General features: G+C 40.5%; 1 protein-coding gene across 3 annotated transcripts in view; it reads left to right on the top strand.

Moving 5' to 3' along the window:
* Window positions 1–20,403, top strand: part of LOC130178367 (laminin subunit alpha-3-like) — a 53,230-nt gene that overhangs the window by 13,524 nt on the left and 19,303 nt on the right. For 2 of the 3 annotated variants that reach the window (XM_056390491.1, XM_056390493.1), the window contains exons 7-39: window positions 890–1,005; window positions 1,822–1,940; window positions 2,459–2,549; window positions 3,661–3,792; window positions 5,694–5,744; window positions 5,859–5,906; window positions 7,062–7,196; window positions 7,731–7,865; window positions 8,289–8,423; window positions 8,662–8,714; window positions 9,256–9,355; window positions 10,157–10,209; window positions 10,359–10,464; window positions 11,085–11,184; window positions 11,306–11,462; window positions 12,106–12,244; window positions 12,456–12,598; window positions 12,750–12,853; window positions 13,148–13,304; window positions 13,669–13,832; window positions 13,971–14,079; window positions 14,179–14,276; window positions 15,118–15,316; window positions 15,485–15,611; window positions 15,901–16,049; window positions 16,570–16,685; window positions 16,995–17,206; window positions 17,414–17,618; window positions 18,431–18,575; window positions 18,687–18,827; window positions 19,243–19,404; window positions 20,046–20,147; window positions 20,242–20,325. In XM_056390491.1, coding sequence (XP_056246466.1) covers window positions 890–1,005; window positions 1,822–1,940; window positions 2,459–2,549; window positions 3,661–3,792; window positions 5,694–5,744; window positions 5,859–5,906; window positions 7,062–7,196; window positions 7,731–7,865; window positions 8,289–8,423; window positions 8,662–8,714; window positions 9,256–9,355; window positions 10,157–10,209; window positions 10,359–10,464; window positions 11,085–11,184; window positions 11,306–11,462; window positions 12,106–12,244; window positions 12,456–12,598; window positions 12,750–12,853; window positions 13,148–13,304; window positions 13,669–13,832; window positions 13,971–14,079; window positions 14,179–14,276; window positions 15,118–15,316; window positions 15,485–15,611; window positions 15,901–16,049; window positions 16,570–16,685; window positions 16,995–17,206; window positions 17,414–17,618; window positions 18,431–18,575; window positions 18,687–18,827; window positions 19,243–19,404; window positions 20,046–20,147; window positions 20,242–20,325 — 4,087 coding nt within the window. The remainder of the gene's footprint in view (window positions 1–889; window positions 1,006–1,821; window positions 1,941–2,458; window positions 2,550–3,660; window positions 3,793–5,693; window positions 5,745–5,858; window positions 5,907–7,061; window positions 7,197–7,730; window positions 7,866–8,288; window positions 8,424–8,661; window positions 8,715–9,255; window positions 9,356–10,156; window positions 10,210–10,358; window positions 10,465–11,084; window positions 11,185–11,305; window positions 11,463–12,105; window positions 12,245–12,455; window positions 12,599–12,749; window positions 12,854–13,147; window positions 13,305–13,668; window positions 13,833–13,970; window positions 14,080–14,178; window positions 14,277–15,117; window positions 15,317–15,484; window positions 15,612–15,900; window positions 16,050–16,569; window positions 16,686–16,994; window positions 17,207–17,413; window positions 17,619–18,430; window positions 18,576–18,686; window positions 18,828–19,242; window positions 19,405–20,045; window positions 20,148–20,241; window positions 20,326–20,403) is intronic. The other variant, XM_056390492.1, reaches the window with a different exon arrangement.

The following is a 20,403-nucleotide window of genomic DNA, read 5'->3' as shown; positions in this document are numbered from 1 at the left end:
CAGAGCTCAAGTCTTCCTGCACAATGGGCTCCAGTGTGTATAGTAGTGTAGTGAGATGAGACAATGACCACACAGATGCTACCAAATCTAGTGATTTGAGTGATAGTGAGTCATTTCTGGGGAATCACAATTACCTCATATGTTTTTACACTGACATCACCATTGTAAAAGGCAGCAGATTACACTGATCACTGACTGTGACATTGTTAATGGTTGGTAAAATGGCAATATAAGCGATAAAATGATGCAGTGAACCAACAGGACAATGTAGGATTCATTTCTCAAAGCTGCTTTAACCAATATTTTTATATTATAATTAAGTCAAATGTGTACAATTTTTAAAGCTGTTGCTTGGAGTGACAAACTCTTACAGAATTACCACCCAACTCTACAGTTTCCCCTCAGCTTTAAGGGACGTTTTAACGTTTTTAAACTCATTGTTTTGGTTTTACGGCCCCAAACTTTTTTGATTCTATCTCACCACTTTCATCAGCATAGTTTCCATACATGGCAAGAAGTTGATTTCAGCAAAAAAGCACTGATACACTACTTGTCCAACACCAAATGGTAGACAGACAAAGTTGGCACTAGCTAACTAACAGCTAAAGAGCTAAAAGTAGAGTACATGTTGGATTACATTCAGCAGGTTGACTTGACTTTAAATTAATGCTGATGTTGCACTGTGTCTGCTGGTTGTGAAATTAGGCAGCTGTTTGCTATTATGTTCACCATAATGGCATTCTAAGGTGATAATATATCAATGATGTTTACAGCTTGCAGCCCCTAAGTGGTTAAAAAAAATCAATGCACATTTAAAGAAAGTTCTGGGATTTTATGCTACTAATATGCAAATTAGAATCTGAGCATCTGTCTCATCTCCTGCCTTTAGACTCCAGTGTGAGTGCCAACACAACACCTGCGGTGAGTCATGTGACCGCTGCTGCCCAGGATTTAACCAGAAACCATGGCGTGCTGCGACTGTCAGTAGCCCGAATGAGTGTCAGCGTAAGTGTACATGTTCAATGTTTAATTAGATTTTGGTCAACAAAACCACACTCTGCTTTTTCCCAATGCTGCTGGCTCTTTGAATTACGACCCCTCCTCCCAGAATGGACTGAAGTGTCCTCTTGCCTCTGATATTTAAACCCTGTTGTGGATGCCCTGATATGGTATTGTAGAGAGCCTCAGTGTAGAGTTGAGAAGACATTCCTCATATGGTATGTGTGATGAACAGCACAGTGAACAACTAGCTTCAGGATAACTGCTTTTTGTCTGCTTAGCCAGCTAGTCAGTCGGCTAGCCAAGCCCGCAACAGTCTATCATATAGTCCCCCATGCCAGCTTATCGGTGAGCCATCCACTCAGCCAACAGACCCTGTGTCAGCTGGAATCTAATTGCTTTGGACTGCTGACAGATTTTGCCTTCATGAAGAACGTATGACCTTGTAGCAGCCACAAAAGCAGAGAGAAAGATGAAGAAGACTTGTAATCCAATGAGTGCACTCATGCAGTGGAAATGCACCCTAAACATTCATAAACATGAATGAGACACCGGGGTGGTATACAGGAAGAGGATGTGCCGTCTTGTTTAGTTTGGATTTTATAGTTTCTCTTAATACTTTACAACCAGAGTTATAACTCTTTTCGGAGAATGAGTAGTTTAAGGTGCTTAAATACAGACAGGGAAGTCAGGGGTAATTTGCTGAGGCATATAGAATAATTGTGTGTGTGTGTGTGTGTGTGTGTGTGTGTGTGTGTGTGTGTGTGTGTGTGTGTGTGTGTGCGCGTGCGTGCGTGCATGCGTGGGGGGTTTCCTCCTCAGCCTGCCAGTGTTTCTCCCATGCTTTTGACTGTTATTACGACCCAGAGGTGGAAAAGAGGGGAGCAAGTTTAGACACCTTCCGCAGGTACGACGGAGGGGGAGTGTGCATCAACTGCCAGGTATGAAATGCATATCAAGTCTAAACTGATTCCTGTGTGTGTACGTGTGTGTTTGTAGGGGTGGAGCGGGCACAAAAAATTGAGGACAAAATCCATATTGCCTTATAGAGTTCTCTATGGAGCATTGCATACTGCACCATTTACACTGCAGCTTGTACGAATGGGTTTGTGAGGCCAAAACAAACTTCCTTTTTCAATTTACCCACTTTCCTTTTACCAATCCCAGAAATTAATGTTGCATCATTTTGTTTTGTCAAAATAAAGTTGTGTTGAGTATTATGTTAAGTCTTTTATTGAATGTGATACAGATGCAGACAGTATATCCAAATGTTGTGTCCTGAAAAATAAAAGAAATATGCAAATAAATAGATGTGCACCAAGAAACTAGAGATTCTACTGAAGAGTGAAAAGAAGTTTCTTGTAATCCTCAACTTGTGTTTTCTCTTCGGCACCTATGTTCACCATAACCAGTGTTGTGTGAGGGATGGCTCACACATTATTTTTGTTTTCTTCTTTAGCACAACACTGCGGGAGTGAACTGTGAGCGATGCATTGAAGGCTTCTACAGACCCTATGGAATACCTCCTGAGTCTCCCAGTGGATGCATACGTGAGTCACTTCCTCACTCACTTCGTCAGTCACTGTTTGTCAACTGTAACACTGAAATGCCCATTTTTTTAAGTTTTTAAAAAAAAAATTTAAGGTTTTTTTTTTTTTTTTTTTTCTTGAAATAAGTTTGCTTGGTGAGGACCTGAGTGTTGAAAGAGGAAATATGACCAATCCACAGTGCAAAAACCTGTGAGATGTTGAATAGATGTTGCTACGGTAATCTACATCAACATGAAATGCTTTCCTCTGTTTCCTCTGCTGTCTTAAAAAAAAACAATAAAAACATATTATGCTAATTTAACGTATTGATGTTGAAACTTGGTGACGGTCAAATTTCTAAGAGACAGCAACAGGTAGCTTGGTAACTAAAATAATGCCTCACCATGTAGGTATTTGACCTACAGTATTTATGACTAACAAACAAAGCCAAAACAGTGTTCAGTTCAAAGAGACGCATCAGCGTCTTGTTTGAGACGGACACAAATGGCACCATTGCACAACCACTGGCACCACAGCACGTATTATTGCTAAACTGGGCTCTGCTGGTGTTTACATTACTTTAATGGCCCATAGCTGTTCCTAGACATATAAATAGCTGCCAGTTGTGTTTGGACATTAGAAAGTAGTGGAACTGAACAGGTTGCCCTGAGTGCTTTGCAAAGTAACCCTTAGAATCCACAAACTCATTTAACTGAGCTTAACAGCGGAAGGTGTTCATTTGGGCAAAAGTCAGAGTCAGTAAGGCTTCAGTAATTATTTGCTTTTGAGCTCTTTCATTTTGAGATGATGGATGGTTGAAAGCTTTGTGTACTTCTTACTGAGATTTTATGTTATGTACAGTAAATGTCTGATGCCTTATAATCAGTAATTCTGTGCTCTGTTGATGTGTATACATGTGCATGTTAGTCTACACTGATGTACCTGTTAATATGTGGTCATATTTATATATTTTTATATATGTATGTATGTATGTATGTATGTATGTGTATATATATATATATATATATATATATAATATATATATATATATATATATATATATATTATATATGTATGTGTGTTTTTTTTGTTTTTGTTTTTCTATTTCATAAAAACATGTGATCCTCACCAGCCTGCAGGTGTGATCAAAGGACTACAGCCGGCTGTGAAATGGGATCTGGAAAGTGTATCTGCAAGCCACAATTAGCTGGAGAAAACTGTGACCGCTGTGCTGACGGATATTATTACTACCCTCAGTGCATTCGTAAGTTTGGTTTTAGTTAAATCCTTCAAAGTCTGGATAGGAATTTTACTTAAAGGGTTTCTGATAAATAGAGGGGCAGTTGGGAATCATAGGAGTGAATGTGCTAAAGATGTAATTCTGTAAGTCATATGGCATGAATCACAATCTTTGATAGCTACAAATAAAGGCAGTGTGAAAAAGGAGGGTGACGTTGGTCTAAGCTTTGAACTTTTGAATCTTGGATAAAAGAGAAAACTTTATTTGTTAACATTATGTGTTTGTGTGTGGGAGCTCAGAGTGTGAAGGTATAGTGGGTCAGGAGAAACTGAACCTACCCTTTGATGGGTGGAATCAGTTTCATATTCAATTTTTTAGCCTTTCATGTTTCAGTCTGTCAGTTTCCCCTTGAGGGGACTTTTCCTTGGACAAAGCCTATTTGAAACAGGTATGCCTTTATGCCTTTAATGCTGCTCGGCTAGCAGAAGGTTGCATGCACATGCTACAGTATTGACAACCGTTACTGCACATTCCATATGCCATACCTCTATCTAAACAAACAGGCGCAGATATTAGACACACAAAGAGAGTGTCCCCATATCTCATTCTGATCTGACTCAGGAAGCTGCAAGGGCATAGAGACAAGCCACCCGGTCTACCATCTTTCATCAATTTGAGTTATTTTTGTTTTTTCTTGCAGTGTTTTTTCTGGCTTTGACTAACATAAGCCTTTCAAAGGTCTTTGCGTGAACTTGCTACAGCGTCCTACTTCTGTGATCCTGAACTCTGAATGAACATTTAACTGACATTCACTGTTTGTTTTTTTTTTTGTTTTTTTTTTACTGTAAAACACTGATTGACATGTACTATATTCTAAAACTTTAATATTAGTTTTGTACAGTCATTATACATATAAAAAGCAACAGGCCTGTAATGTGCCCCAGGTGTACTGATTCTCATGTCATATAAAATTGAAATTAGTTGCGCACTGATCCAGACTTGGCTCTTTATTAGCAATAGATTTACTACAAGAACTTAATAAAACTGGGTCTCTCTGACAAACTAGTCTAAACATGTTGACACAGTCATTAAGAGGCTGTCTGGGTTTCAGGAGATGCTTCTCTGCTGTTTTGAGTTGCTGTATGAATTTTCTGCAACTTGTTGTGTGTTAGCATTTAAAGCGAGGCTTTGTTACTTTTGCTGTAAACGACCACTATGGCCACAATTGCTGAATGAGCAATGTCTGTTACACAACAATGCAGGCTGTTAACATGAACACTAGCCTCTTCCAGCTACTGGTCGTACTAGCTGCAGGCTAGCTATAAAAACCTGTGAGTGTACAAACCCCAACGCAGATTAAAGGAATAATTTGACATTTTGGGAAATATGCTTATTCACATTCTTGCCAAAAGTTAGATGTAAAGAGATTGATGCCACTTTTAATTCTGGTTTGTAAAAATGTAACTGGAGCCAATAGCTTAGCTTAGCATAAAGACTGGAAACATGGTGAAACAGTTAGCCTCTCTCGACCAAAGCCACCAAAATCCGCCTACTTGCACCTCTGCAGCTAATTAATAAAACTGTTAAATTTTATTTGCTCAATCTGTACAAAAATGTAAGTGTAAAGACAAAGTTTTGTGCCAGACGTTTTTTTGACTGGGAGCAGTAATTTCCTGGAGTCTCCTCTTCTTTCTTGGCAGCTGCTCCTGGCCAAGAAATAGTTTGGCACGTAACTCCCATAAAACCACTTTTACACTTTCATTTTTACCTGGAGAAACTGTAGTTTTTACAAACTGTAGTTTTCACAGTTTTTTTGCTTTTCATGTTAATTTTAGCTTTTGATATAAATAAAGACTTCCGGTTTTACTTGATCGCAGTTTCTCATCAGTGGAGGTCTGAACTTTTTACCTTTCCTTTGCAATCAGGATATCCCATATACCCAGTGACCACCAAATCCCCTGCAGGTCCTATTGTGGGTAAGTTCAGTTAAAAAAAAAATTGTAGTGCCTCATAACACAGTTTAGCTTGACAAGCATTTTTAAGCAATCATTAAATATGCTGTTTTTCCTTTTTTCTTTTTCTCTGTGTAGAGCCCACCTCCTGCCCTCCAGGCTATTTCGGCTCACCCACCTGTCAGCGTGAGTGTGATTAGACCTGATATGTTGTGCTACTATAGGGGTGTTTACATGGCTATGCCGTGTTAACTACTTTTATTACTTCTTTTCATTTGCATTTCCTCTATCCAAAAATTGTTGATCCTCACCTGCGTCACATTTCCTTACAAGCAGCCCAGGTTGTTGAGAAGGAACATTTAAGGCACAGCTGAGTCTGACTGGGTTTTCCGTAGAGTTAAACGATAAGAACATGTGGTCGGGGTCAGTCAAGAAAGTGCTTAATGTATATACAGTATAATGCTTAATGACTTGACCTATATCTAGGTTGGGTTATGTTTGTAGGCTTTATGAAAACAGAACTGGGAGGATATTATGGTTAGGTTTATGGGATGGTTGAAATACTGGTATAATATATCGTCAGAGCAAATGTTCTGCTCAGTGACAGCAGATTTCTTGCAGTTGTTGAGCATAACAGTCCGATGGTCTTGAATTTTGATGTCCATCAGTGGGGATTTAAGTTCAAGTGGTCTCTTTCCTCTCATGATAGCATTAGTCAGTTGGGACTGCTCAGTGAGAGCTAACCAGTCTATTATTAGTTATGATTTCCCTACTAAATTCCCTTTTCTGGTTTCCAAACAAGCTGGGAAACTCATTATTAGTAATATGGCATTTTTCTATTAAAATGAAGACCTTTAGCTCTTGACTTTCTGTCTTAGCATTTGTCAGAGAATCTAGACAAACAATGTAAGTTTTCTATCTAGCAATCTAAACTTGTCTGTTCATCTTTCATCCTGTGAGCTGACTGAGAAGGAATTTCATTAGCAGCCTTTGAAAAGCTGATTTTAATGTTTGGAAGCTGCTTAGGGACAAAGAAAACTGGCGGTCTCTCTGGTGGCGGTCTTGTATTAGTGCCAAGTCTATTCACATACCAATACCAGGCGAGGCTTGGCAAGACATGGTCACCAGTGTAGCTTTACCACACTCTGTGCCACAATATGAGAGTAGTTCAACTGTTGCAAATGTTTGTCATTCCCTGTTGTTCAGCTGGACCAAAGAAAGCGCTCAGTGTCATTTATAAGAATTCAGGATTCAACAGGATCACTGAGTTTATTAGTTAGGAATTTTTTTTTTTTTTACTTTTATTATTAAAATAAACATTTCTCATGTGTTTGTGCACAGAGTGTATATGTGACTACAGAGGGACAGTGCATGGGGTGTGCGATGCTTTAGGGCGCTGCCTGTGCCGTCAGGGTGTGGAGGGGGCGAGATGTGACCGCTGTCAACCTGGATACCACTCCTTCCCAAACTGCCAGGGTGAGAAAGAATCACCATACCACTTAACTTTCACCCCCCACAGTCTGTACAAACACAACCTCATCAGTGTTACTTGTCAAGAGTGATTATGAAACATGAAGAGCTAACCACAAGCTGTAATAGTGTAGACTTGTTTCCACATGGCAGTGTAGCTAGTATTCATATTTTGGACTTACTGTGGAAATTACACTAGTTCCATTAGTTGCACTAGTTCCTGGAATGAGTACACTTCAATCAGCGCAATATTATGTTCATTTTTAAGTTCACTAAAACCTCAGCGCTTTAAATCTACCTGAGAAGCCCAAACTAACAGAATATATATTATCCTATGATCAGGTTATGGAATTCTACCATCAATTTTGTATAATAGTGTTATAAGATTATGTCTTTTTTTAAACTATTTTACATAGATTTTTTAGGAAAACTTTCAGTGCTGTAATAATAAAATGAACTGTTTGGATTTTTGTGAGTAATGAGTGTCTAACCATGCAAAATAGCAAAACATCACTTAACATGCTTTTTGTCTTCCTCTAGCGTGTCTCTGTCATGGGGCTGGTGCGGCTGACAGTGTCTGCAGTCCAAGTGGTCAGTGTATTTGCCTGCCCAACTACGAGGGCCAGGAGTGTGACGAATGTGCACCAGGCTACTATGGATACCCAGACTGTGCTGGTGAGTGAGGTCTCATCCCTCTACCTCACCAGTGTAATTAGATAGATAAACCAACTGGGTGCATGTGACGTGACCTCTGCTGATCTGAGCGCTGGTGGAAAAAATGTTGATGCTGGTTTCACTGGACTTAATGTGGCCTCTTCTCATGACTCTGTGGAGCAAACATTCTCATTCTCCCACAGTATCCCGTAAAACGTCATCCGTCGTCATCCACATTGATTCAGTTAATGTAATCTGCATGACACAACATTTCACAGAGAGCTGAGACACGAGATATATATGGACTTCTTCCCTCTGTGGGAATTATATTCCCAAGAATAGACAAAAAGACAACTGGGAATCACAGAGGGAAAAAAACAGGATTCATTTTTAAACTCTTTTCATGCATTTTAAGTTCTTAGTCAACTTGTTTCCTGTCTCCAGCCTGCCGATGTTCACCTGAAGGCTCGCATGGCAACACGTGCAACCCATTGTCGGGTCAGTGCCTGTGTTTGCCAGGGGTGGTGGGCCAGCAATGTGACCGCTGTGCCTCTGGACTCAGGTTCCCTCAGTGCTCAGGTAACCACGCTGGACAATCATGCTCATAAATGCAGTCATTTTTGGAGTGAGGCAGAAGCAGCACCTATCATTTAAACAAATAATATTTAATGTGGCAGTGCTATTTGGAAGGGTTATGTAGTGTCCTCTTTGAAGTTTTTAAAGTTGTTTCATGTGTTGTAAAATATTTGTGCTATATTTATAGAAACTAACCATTTAACTGACTGATTTACACGTTTTTTCCATTTTGTCCTTCCAGCCTCCGTTAGTCAGTGTAATGTAGCAGGAACTGAGGTCACCAATCCTCAAACGGTATGACACTCTCCATAAAATTTAATTCACACTTTAATCACAGCCCAACCTTGATCAAGTTTTTCTTAGCCTTCGTAACAGAAGTGGTTATAGTCTAAATCCAGCACTTGCCATTTGGGTGTGGATTCACATGGACTAACAGCCCAAAAACTGATAACACAGCTGTGCAGTCAAAACTTCAACCAGCAGATTTGTAAAAGGAAGTGTTTTTCCCCTGAAATGTAGATGTAATTAAAAAAAGGAAGAGAGACTTCCTTCCATTTTGAAGGGGAAGAAAAAAACAACAACAACATGAAGTGGTTCTCAGTTAATTCAGTGTTTCTGGAAGGTAATTTTCTTCTTCTTTTTGGAACATATCATATGTTCAAAAGAAAGACAGAATAGTGGCCAATTTCCAGTCATTCAGAAAGCTTGCACTGTTGTACAATACGCAGACGCTTGCAACTGATTTCAATCTATCTGATAGTAAACAAACATAACTTTGCTTTCAACAGTAGCTGCCAGTCTCAACAATCCTTAACTTCCTTATCTGTTGTTTCAGGGCTCGTGCCACTGTCTACAAAACGTAGAGGGAACACTATGCAACAGGTGTAAACCTCTCTACTGGAATCTGGCAACAAACAACCCTCGTGGGTGTTTAGGTAAGTGACTTAATTTTGTAAAAGGTGTTAGAAAATAAGGTGTAGAAGTGGTAGTACTGATCACTGACTCCATTTTTTCTCACTGTATTAAATCACCAGTAGCAATCTGACAAGGTACTGATATGGGTCTTGGCCCCTCTTATCCAGAGGATATGTCAACATACCCCTGTCAACAAGGCCGGATCTGCCTTCTCGTCCCTCACAGGGGAGCTGAGGAATAACACGTTAATACAGGCAAATTCCACTTAACTGCTTTCAGCGTGGTGCTGCAAGTGAACATGAGATTCATACTGTGACAGACCAGTAACGAGTATCTCGTGGCACATTAAAGACATACAATACCTTTTGGACTTTGTCTTTTTTCTACCCACACAACAATAACCAAAAAAATAATCCACTGGAAATACTTATTATTATCCAGCCAGTGAGGGCACAGTTAAAGGCTTTGTCTAGATACCTGTCTAATGTTACAGTTATGCTCTCTAGCAAGAATGTTATCACTACCACGCTGCCTGAAGACACAAGGAGAGGGGGGAAAAAAGAGCTTTTAAAAGAATGTTTCTGGTTGACTGTGGCCGGACATTAAGGGGACGTTTTTTTGGCTGGGATGAAAGCAAGTCGTGGCAGTAAACCTCCTCTGGACCTTTGATGTGCAGATCTCTGAAGATTGGAGGGTTTTGTGCTGTTGTGTTTCGCCCATGAAAGTGACAAAATCCTGTAATCAGAGTCTATTCACTGTAGATCCCCCTTTACATTTTCATAACCTTTCCCCTCTCTTTCTGTTTCTCTCTCTCATGCCAGAGTGTCGGTGTGATTTGAAAGGGACTCTGAGCGGTGTCGGAGAGTGTGAACAGGTGAGTATTTCAGTATTACCTCCGGTGACTTATACACATGTATTATTCAAAGTGTATTATGTTAAAGTGCAGTAACAGAGTGCTTTGCTGTGCTTTCCTTTGCTCAGTTTTCTAAAATTGAATTTTCTCCTGATTATCCGTTTGTCTAGAAAAGTGGACAATGTCACTGTAAGCCTAATGCATGTGGACATTCCTGTGACACCTGTAAGGACGGATACTTCATGCTGCATAAAAAGAATTATTTTGGTTGTCAGGGTAAGAAATCCTACTTGACCAAATTTCAAAGATCACATCTCATTTAGGTATAATATGTACTGTTTACTATGTTACTATAGCATATGATAACATGAGAAAGTTACAAGTTAACTCACACATATTAAGAGCGAACTTTAATGAATAAACATGCTGGTTGTTATCTTCAAGACTAAACAGAGGGCTTTAATCAGGTTATTTTTAAAGAGCACCGTAACACCAGCTGAAAATCTTGTTTTTTCAGAACTATAGTGGTTTAAGTTCTCACTTCACAGAATCAATGTAGAAGTGTGTGTTAGTACGCCATGATGTCACTGTGGGATGTGGTTGTAGCAGTGCACTTCTGATCACACCCAACCACACAACTTCACCCATGATGCTGAGTATTGTCAGAGGTGCAACACACTTTTAATGAGAGACACTGCTTTTCAGCCTGGTATTAAGTTACTCTTTTAAGCCCCTGAAAACATTGTTTCAAATCCTAGTTATTCCTCTGTAACATTAAATATGAGCAGTTTTGCTAAATCCTGAATTGTGCATGGAAGTATGTGACAATAAGAAATTTCATCCTTAGGCCATTAAATGAGTAAATTATATAATAATAATTCTACTCTGCCTGATAGATTGTCAGTGTGATGTAGGCGGTGCCATTGGCATGGCGTGTGATGAGATGTCGGGACAGTGTCAGTGTCGGAAGAATATAGTTGGCCGTGAATGCACTGAGTAAGATATGACTTTAATTCATTCTGATTCCTGATTCCACATTTTTTCTCTTTTGCAAATCGACGCAGTTATGATTACTACAGAACGTGGTTTTAATTTAAATGTTCCTGTACCTTGTTAGGCCAGCACCAAACTACTACTTTCCTTCTTTGCACCAACTGAAGTTTGAGGTTGAGGATGGCACCACACCAAATGCCAGACCGGTACGCTTCGGTTATAACCCTCAAGAGTTTCCAGATTTCAGCTGGAGAGGTTATGCTATTATGTCTCCTGCACAGGTTGGTACATATTCACATCAGTGCCTTGATGTATTGGATATGTTGATGTGGTTATTGTAATAAATAACATTATCGCGGGGAAAAGTCTATTTTCAGGGAGTATCTATCTGCCACTTCAATAACCTTATAGCTTCCTTTTTCAACGTTTTTCAATCTATTCTGAAACCACTGTGATTCTTTTGCTTTTACTGCTGCACTGATATTCCTGCTAAAAAAAACACAAGCCTCTCTTATATCAGGGCTGATGTGGGAATGTGGAAACCAGCTTTCCTAGAACTAACACTATCTCTCTTTAGCCGGAGGTGATCTTAACGCTTACCCTTGGTTCTCCTGGCCCTTTCCATATTGTAATGCGCTACGCCACCCCCCCAAAAAAGGGGAGAAAACGAATGAGAGCAAGGATCTTGGTGGTGGACGAAGCTGGCTTTCAGTCTTGCTGTGACTGTAAGTGAAGGGCCTGCCTTCCTTTTGGATGTATTTTCCTCTCTTCACCTTGCTTGCTGTCTGTTGATTAACCTGCGCTCTGTGTTTAACGTCTCTGCCCACCAGACATGATTCCTAACCTTTCTGTTAACATTATACCGTCATCGTCTACTCAAACCTGTGCCATCGCGTCAGCTGTGTGTCACTCTTGTCCCTGCAGAGTGAAATCAGAGTAACAGTGCATGTTGAGCCAAAAGAAGGGACGCAGCACTTATTCCGTGTGGTTCTGCGGTTCATTAACCCCAGCAGCACCAGTGTGACTGGTAGCATCAAGGCTACCAAAAGCAGAGGCACTGCAGGTAAGGTTGCCTCTGACCCTGAATCAGCTTTTACATTTCACCATCAAAGTGTCAAATCTAACCCACCATTAAAGAATTTAAATCATCTCCTTCATGACAGTAATATGTAAGTTGGTGCATGACATTATTATGCTGATAATATCCCATCCAGCATAGGTATTTTCTGTTAGTGTGTAACATTACACGTGACATTTCTGCTTGTCTTTGCCAGGGTCAGATCAGAGTAAGGAAGTCATATTCCCTGCGAGTCGCTCCCCGTCCTTCCTCACTGTCCCAGGGGAGGGCTTTGCTGAGCCCTTTGCTTTGACTCCTGGGAAATGGATTATTCATATAAGGGCAGAGGGGGTGCTACTGGTGAGTCCATCAAGGAAGACAATGATGTCTAGAAGTTACCATGTAAAAAGTGTAACATTGCACTTCATTCAGTCCTCAGTTCATTGTTGCATTGGAGAAAAATATCAAATGTACAATAGACTGTGTTCTCATTGCCACTCTCACTTCCTAGGACTATTTAGTGCTCCTGCCCCGGGATTACTATGAGGCTCCTCTGCTGCAGGAAAAGATCACCCAGCCCTGCACATACCTACCCACCGCAAACAGGAACACAAAGTAATTCCTAAAAGATTTTGTTCAACACTTTTGAGGTCTGGTTCTATTTCATACATAGAAATAGGTAGGTTTTGTTTTCACAGCCAGATTTTTAAATAGAGTCTACAATGGTCTACATGAGCTGACAGTTTCCAAAAGGGATCGCCATCATAAAATAAAATCTAAATATTCCTTGTTGAGCAATACTTCATGAACATGTTTGTTTTTTTCCACATCAGCTAAAACAGATTGATAGTGTGATAATCTCTTATTGTCCTTACTGAATCCAGCTATGCCTGTGTGATTCTGTCTCAGCTGTCTATTGTATAAGCATGTGGCCATGGATGGCTTCAGCTCTGCACTGGGCTCACAGGGAAGACTCTCCAGCCGCAGCGGGCGCAGAAGGAGGCAGGCACGTGTGCGGCGTCTCACCCCAGATCACCCTGAGATGGCTGCTGTCAATGGCAGACAGGTGGGAAGCCATGACCCCAAACATCTGCAATGTAGAGATTTACTCAAACTACTGGTTTCAGTTTTGTAGACACCGCCTTAACAGTATAAATAGGTTGAACACGCTATAAAACAGTTGGACAAGTTCCTATCTGCTGTTTTAAAGCCCAGAATAAAAGCAGGTGATTGCATTTTTCCATCAGGACTCCCCGGACTGTGGAACTACCTGCCCAGTTAGCCAAGGCTAAATCTGTGTTATCTTTTAAGTCAGATCTTGAACTTGAGCTTTTGACCTTTTGTCATATTTATGTATTTATTTTGGAATTCATTTTTATTCTCTTAAAACTGCTACCTTTCAATGTTACGTTCTGTCATGTGTCCATCAGTCTCAGCTTCAGCTCATTCTGCGTGTGCCTCGCTCTGGCCCATACGCCCTTGTCCTGGAGTACGCCAGTGAGGTGGACGCCGTCCAGAATGTCAACATACTCATCAGTGGCCAGCTTGAAGGCCAGATCCCGGCCAGGGCTAATATTTACAGCTGCGCCTACAGGTAAGTCCTGTATTTGTTGCTCCAGCCTCCAAAAGAATGTTTGTATTTTATTGTTTTTGTCTTAACAGTGTGTAAAAATTAAGGAAATCGTTGTAGAATATGTATGTTTGTAGCTGTAGTGTCTTATAACTCCTGCAGCTTTTTGTGCCGGAGTGTGGCGGTGGACAGCAGTAATCAAGTGGCAGTGTTACAGCTCACTCATAAAACAGAACTTCTCCTGCAAACTTCCACAACCTCATTCCTGCTGGTGAGAGAAATGTTTCCACAAAAGATTTATTATATGTTATGAATTAGATGCCAGCATGCAATCAAGTAAACAATTAAATAAACATGTTTCTTTTGGTAGTACAAAGTGTATGCGGTGCCAGCAGAGGAGTTCTCCATTGAGTATGTGGACCCCAAGGTGCTTTGTGTCTCCACTCATGGCCGCTTCACTGAAGACAGGTAGGCCGCCTTGAATAAACCCCAAGGCATGTTTTTGGTCACATGGAGACTTTTACAACATCAGTGGAAGTTACAATTTAGGGATGATGCTACCACACTAGTCATTTGTATTGTGGTGTTGTTTGGGAGAGTGGAGACACACATCTGTTTTCCAGGTGTAACTACATGCATTCCTGCAGCTGGGCAAGGTCATTTACCTGAGGCTAAACTTAGGGTCAAACTCTCTCTTTCCCTCCCTCACGCACTAATTTTACTCTCACTCTGAACCTAATGACCAGGTTAGATGTTACAGTTACATGTGTGTTTACAGCTGTCAGTGCAGCCCTGTCATTTAATATGTAATTCACTCTAAATAGGGCTGGAAAGGGCCTCGCAAACGGCCAGAATACGTCAACAAAGAAAATACGCTGGAATTGACTTGAAAGGAAAAAGTGAATATTAAAGTTGTTGTACAGCAGAAAGTAAAAGTAGGAATCAGTAATTCCATGTGAATAAAAGAACATCTCTGTGTACTGATTTAGTTTCTAAATCTGAAAAAACACAGTGACCAAGAGGGAAATTCTGCAATAATCTGAGTGTTGAGTCTGTAAAACTGAAGCTGTCCTTAGAAGTGTGTGTGATGCCAGGATTTCTGCATATAGATGAGAGAAGAGTATGATTGCTATAGGAAGTCAAGACTGAAAAGAGGATTATAGGAGATGAATCTTATTTCACGGGTCATAACCTTTGACTGGTCACAGACCCCTCTCCTAACAAGTCACATTTTTCTGCTGCAGTAGGGTTTCAACCACTATCAACAGGCTTTAAGTAACAGCAGCTTGTTTCTGTTTAATGTTTCCAGTCGGCACTGTGTTCTGAGGCGGTTTGACAAGCCAACCTCAGCCTGGGTTTTGTATGCGGCCCGTGATGGTCAACTATCATCCACACCAGCTGTTGATCCCAGGCAAGGAGAAAATGAGGACTTGAGATGGAGACGACAGACCGGGTTGTTTCCTGTCCGTGAACCGCAGAGTGATGGGATACTGCTTAAATTCCCTCAGGTATCGGAGTAAAAAAACATGCCCTGCCCTTCCTAACCTTCATGTAGAGTTTGAGCTTTTCTGGATTTGCTGCAGGGAGCTTGAGGCAACCTCTGCACTGACATTAATTTTCAATTTCACCTCGTCTGGTTGACACTTTCCACAGTTTCCTTTCCATCTTTCTTACAGACAGAGATCAATTTCACTCCCAGGGTGCCCCTCCCAGGCAGGTATGTGGTTGTTGTCCATTATCATCAGCCTGAACATACCTCCTTCCCTGTGGAGGTCCGAGTGGACGCAGGGCATGACTGGAGGGGTGAGTGTGTTTGAGGACGTGTGGCTGACTAATGCCTGATCAAATAGAATTTAAGAGTTTATTACTTCCTGTTGCATATTGGCATGTTTACTCTGGCAGTAACTGGGAAAGCCTTCTCAGTGATGGGATGATTCCTCCCTAAGAGCAGCTTACGTTGCTGAGCTCATGTCACGATGTTCAAAGGACACACTTCCCTATATGGCTTTAACTGAGAAACGGATTATTGTGCAGCATGCTAATGTCTCTTCTCCTTTCTTTTCTCAGTTTTAACTCGGCTCTTATCTTGCAGGTTCAATAAATGCATCCTTCTGCCCTGCGGTCTCAGGCTGCAGGGAAGTAGTCATCGCTGATGGGCGCATTGCCCTTGACTTGGACCAGAATTCTTGGCGGCAGCCCACCATCTCTGTGATCGTGCCACCTAGGAACACCCTTATTCTGGTCAGTGGTGCATGTGATAAATCAAACACTGCGTCTAGATTATGTTCATCCACTTAATTTTAAGAATTAAATGAGAGAATTGTGGGAAAAAAATGAATGAGACTTAGTTCTGTGTAAAGTCTGAATGTTTGAGGAGTCTGTGTTTTGTACTGGAGTTGTTGGCATGCTGAGGTCCTCTCTCCTCAGTGTTATACCATACCCCCAACAACAACAATGACGAGACTGTATTCTACCTGGCAGCCCCACACAGCTTTATAAAAGCTGAGCTTCCAACCTCTGTAAGGCTGGAGCAGGTTGCACTTTGTTGCGTGTTGTTCACTTGCTTTCCTTTCCTTCTTTAGATAAAATAGAAAATAGAAAAATACAGCTAAAACACTTAAAATTCCCAGTTTATCTGTTTATCACCCTCTTCATCATACTGATAAATATATTTTAAGCACATATTCAAACCAAAGTAGAAGTTTTTGGTGAGATTGTGTGTTTTTTCAATCATTTCTTATGGTTTGTATCGTTTGTGTAGGATTACATCTTGTTGGTTCCTGATAACAGTTACACCCCAGATCTCCTGAAAGAGAAGCCGCTGGATAAGTCTCCAGATTTCATACAGCAATGCAGAGGAGAAGGGTTCTATATTAAGTAGGTATCCACCATGTCGGAAACATAAGCACGACTCAAATCCATTTGGAAGGGTGCTTTAAAGATCTGATCAGTTGTTGATATGCTTTGTTTGATCAGCATTTCTGTCTTATAATCTATAATATGTTGATTCGTTTTTTGTTTTTTTCAGGGCAATAATCTATTTGTCCAGCTTTACCAGTGCAGCAGTTTTACAATAGTAAACAGTACAGTGGAAGTTTTTGTAAATTGTGCCCTCTAGCTGTAATAATTGGGTATAAATCCACATACGTATTTGAAGGAAGTCCTTTTATTTTTCTGTCTCTTCAGCCCGAGAACTTCTTCCCAGTTCTGCAGAGACTCTGCCCGCTCTCTCGTAGCAGCCTATAATGATGGAGCTCTGGCTTGCAACTGTGATAAATCCGGCTCCACAAGGTCCACTTGCGATCCAGTTGGAGGACAGTGTCACTGCAGGCAGCATGTCATTGGTCGACAGTGCACAAAGTGTACCACTGGATACTATGGCTTCCCCTACTGCAGACGTGAGTAAACAACTTATGTTGTTCAGGTGAGACTGCAAATACAAAATATCCCATGTGAGAAGGTGCCAAAAATATCCACACCTGCCACATGCTGTAGTTCTTTACACAGCTTTTGGTTTTAAATCATCACTCCCTCCCTCTAACCTCAAGTCAGAATGAAATTTGTGCGTGTATTAGACCTGATAAAATCCCTTTTCTTTACTGCAGCGTGTGAGTGTGGCCGCCGACTGTGTGACGAGGTGACGGGACGGTGTATCTGCCCTCCTCAGACAGTCAAACCAGCCTGTGACGTGTGTCAGAATCAGACTTTCAACTACCACCCTTTGCTGGGCTGCGAGGGCTGTGAGTGCTCTCCGGATGGCATCAAAGCCAATGCAGGACCTCAGTGTGAACGCATCACTGGGCAATGCAAGTGAGTGGAAACCTACAAAATACTGTGCACTCATCAAGAGTAGATTTTAGCATTTATTAGTGAGATGGGTCAATTAAACAGTATGTAGTTTTGTTCACTTTGTATTGTATTAGCAACCAGGGATGTAAAAAATTGTCATGTTTCATGAAGTGAAAAAAAACTAAAAAAACTAAAATGTTACTTTTTGTTTTTTCTATTTATTATTGATTTACCTTATATATTCTTATTTACCTCTGATATACAGTTGAAATGTCACTCTATTATAAAAGTTGCTCCAATTCATTATCTTTTCATGATATCATTTCTTAAATCTTATTAATTGTATGATTGTACTATTTCATTATAATTTAAAGTGCTTATTGAACAGCTGCACAAATGATGGTTTTGTTCCTTGCCAGTACATTTTTTTTCTTTCATGCACTAATTTATGAGTGATGAAAAAGGCTGGAATGTGAAGCCTGCAGCTTCTATCAGTGAAAGTGAAACATGACACCAAACCACTTAAAAGTGATTAATGAGGGGATTAGCTCACAGTCCAGTCGTGCTGATGTACAGATTGTGCTTTCTGTCATGTAGGTTTTCAGTCTCAAAGTCAGCTCCCTCCACCACTTTGTTGATGCGTCTTTTATTAAAGACAAAATGGAATTCTTGAACAAACATAGTAAATGCATGCAATGGGGTTTTACTGTATTTTGCTATTTACAAAAAGCTATTGGTTTTCATTAGTATGTGTAAACTCTGACTTTATAAATGCACCACATTGAATCCAAAATTTGAAACAAAAAATAATGTGACTGTATATTTTTATGTAGTTGCAAGGCAAGGATTGGGGGCCGACAGTGTGATCGTTGTGCTGCAGGTTACTATCGCTTCCCTGACTGTGTACCTTGTAACTGTAATCAAGGCGGTGTCACACCTAACGTGTGCCACCCAGACACAGGGAGGTGTCTCTGCAAGGTGAGTTCATTTCATCAAACTGCAGACTTAAATACGCCTTCTTACTCATTTTCGGTTCATTTGTCTTTTCTTGCTCTAACCTCCTCTCTGTTATTGCTAACATGTTTGTAGAGAAATGTAGCTGGTGTCAGGTGTGATACCTGTCGGGATGGTTCCTTCTATTTTGACTCCTCCAACCCTCACGGCTGTACAAGCTGCTTCTGCTTCGGAGCCGCTGACCAGTGTCAGAGCTCCAGCAAACGCAGGGGGAAGGTGTGTGTGTTTGCGTTTCGTGTCCCTGCATGTCTGTGAATGCCTGTGAAAATTTTATGCCTATAAAACCTTCCGGCTGATAGCTGCTATGTGGTGAACTGTGTCATGTGTTTAATGAAAGCTGCACATACGGGTGTTGTTCAGGAAATGTTGGTGTTATGGGGATCTTGGCACATTTTATTATTCAGATTTAGTTGTGCATTTGTTGTTGAAAAGTTACTTCATGAATAGTCACAATTCCAAATATCATGACAATATCAAGTCAAATCTTGCTGCTGCATTCTCCAGAATAGTGAGGTGTTTGTCTGTTTTTATTAGATTAACACACCTCTCAATAAAACATATTTGGATTAGCACAGTATAATACAGTTTAGGGATGAATTTTTCTCTTTAACTCTATACTTCCTGCTATTAGTTTGTTGAGATGCGGGGCTGGCATCTGGAAAGACCTGACCAGGAGGAGGTTCCCTCTGTGCTGAACACAGCCAGTAACACAGTGGTGGCAGACATCCAGGAGCTTCCTCCCACTGTTCAGACTCTACACTGGGTGGCACCACAGTCCTACCTGGGAGACAGGGTGAGTCAGTGGAGGGAGATAACACCAAGGCAACAAGAACGCTGTTGTCAATAAATGTTTACTGATGTTTAAATATATTTGTTTATTTCCACAGTAATAGATTTGAAGTTATTTTTGTATTTAAAAATCAAAGCAAAAGTGAAATTCGGTATTAAAAGAAAATTCTGCGAGCTTTGTTGTGTTCCCTGTTTTACTCACATAATTGTTGAGATCTAAGGATTCAGCAACCTAGCTGCTTTCCCACTTTAAACTTACTGTTGAAATGACTAATTTTAATTTGAAAATACTAGTATTAAACTTTTAGCTACTTTATGGTTCAGTTTTCAACTACTTCACTTACCAGTGTTACACACAATGGAAATTTCAGCTGTGTTCATTATATTACATTACATTATAAAACATTATATTTTATGTTTTATTTTCCTTCTTTCCTTGCGTACTTTGCAATGTTGCAATGTTCCTATATTCTTTGGAATTACACTGATAGAAATGATGACCTCAACTATTGCTTCCTAGTTGAGAAATAAGAGTCAGGTTGCATAGATACAGAATTTTCCTTTAACTGTATCTTGTAATTCAGTTATTTCCACAGTCTTTGCAGATAAACTGAAACATATCTGGGCTTTCTCCTTTTCTCCCAGGTTACATCTTATGGTGGTTTCCTTACCTACCAGTCCAAATCCTTCGGGATTCCTAGTGAGGGGATGACTCTGATGGACAGAAGACCTGATGTTGTGCTGACTGTGTGTAGTGTCACTAATTTCTTCACTCTTGGACGTCTCCTTTTTCCGGTGACAGAAACACACCTTATTTATCCATGTCATTATTTCTCCCTAGGGTCAAGATATGACCCTGATCCACATTGCTTCACAAGTCCCACATCCAGACAGGCTGTATCAGGGCAGAGTCCACCTTGTGGAGGTAAAGAACACACCAGCTCCTCACTCTGACTTAAGATCCAAATCCTGCGATTTTAATTCGATTTAACCACATAATATG

Source organism: Seriola aureovittata, chromosome 12 (assembly GCF_021018895.1).
Source record: "Seriola aureovittata isolate HTS-2021-v1 ecotype China chromosome 12, ASM2101889v1, whole genome shotgun sequence".
NCBI lineage: Eukaryota > Metazoa > Chordata > Actinopteri > Carangiformes > Carangidae > Seriola > Seriola aureovittata.
Note: the sequence above shows the minus strand (reverse complement) of the source record. Positions and strands in the feature narration are given on the sequence as shown.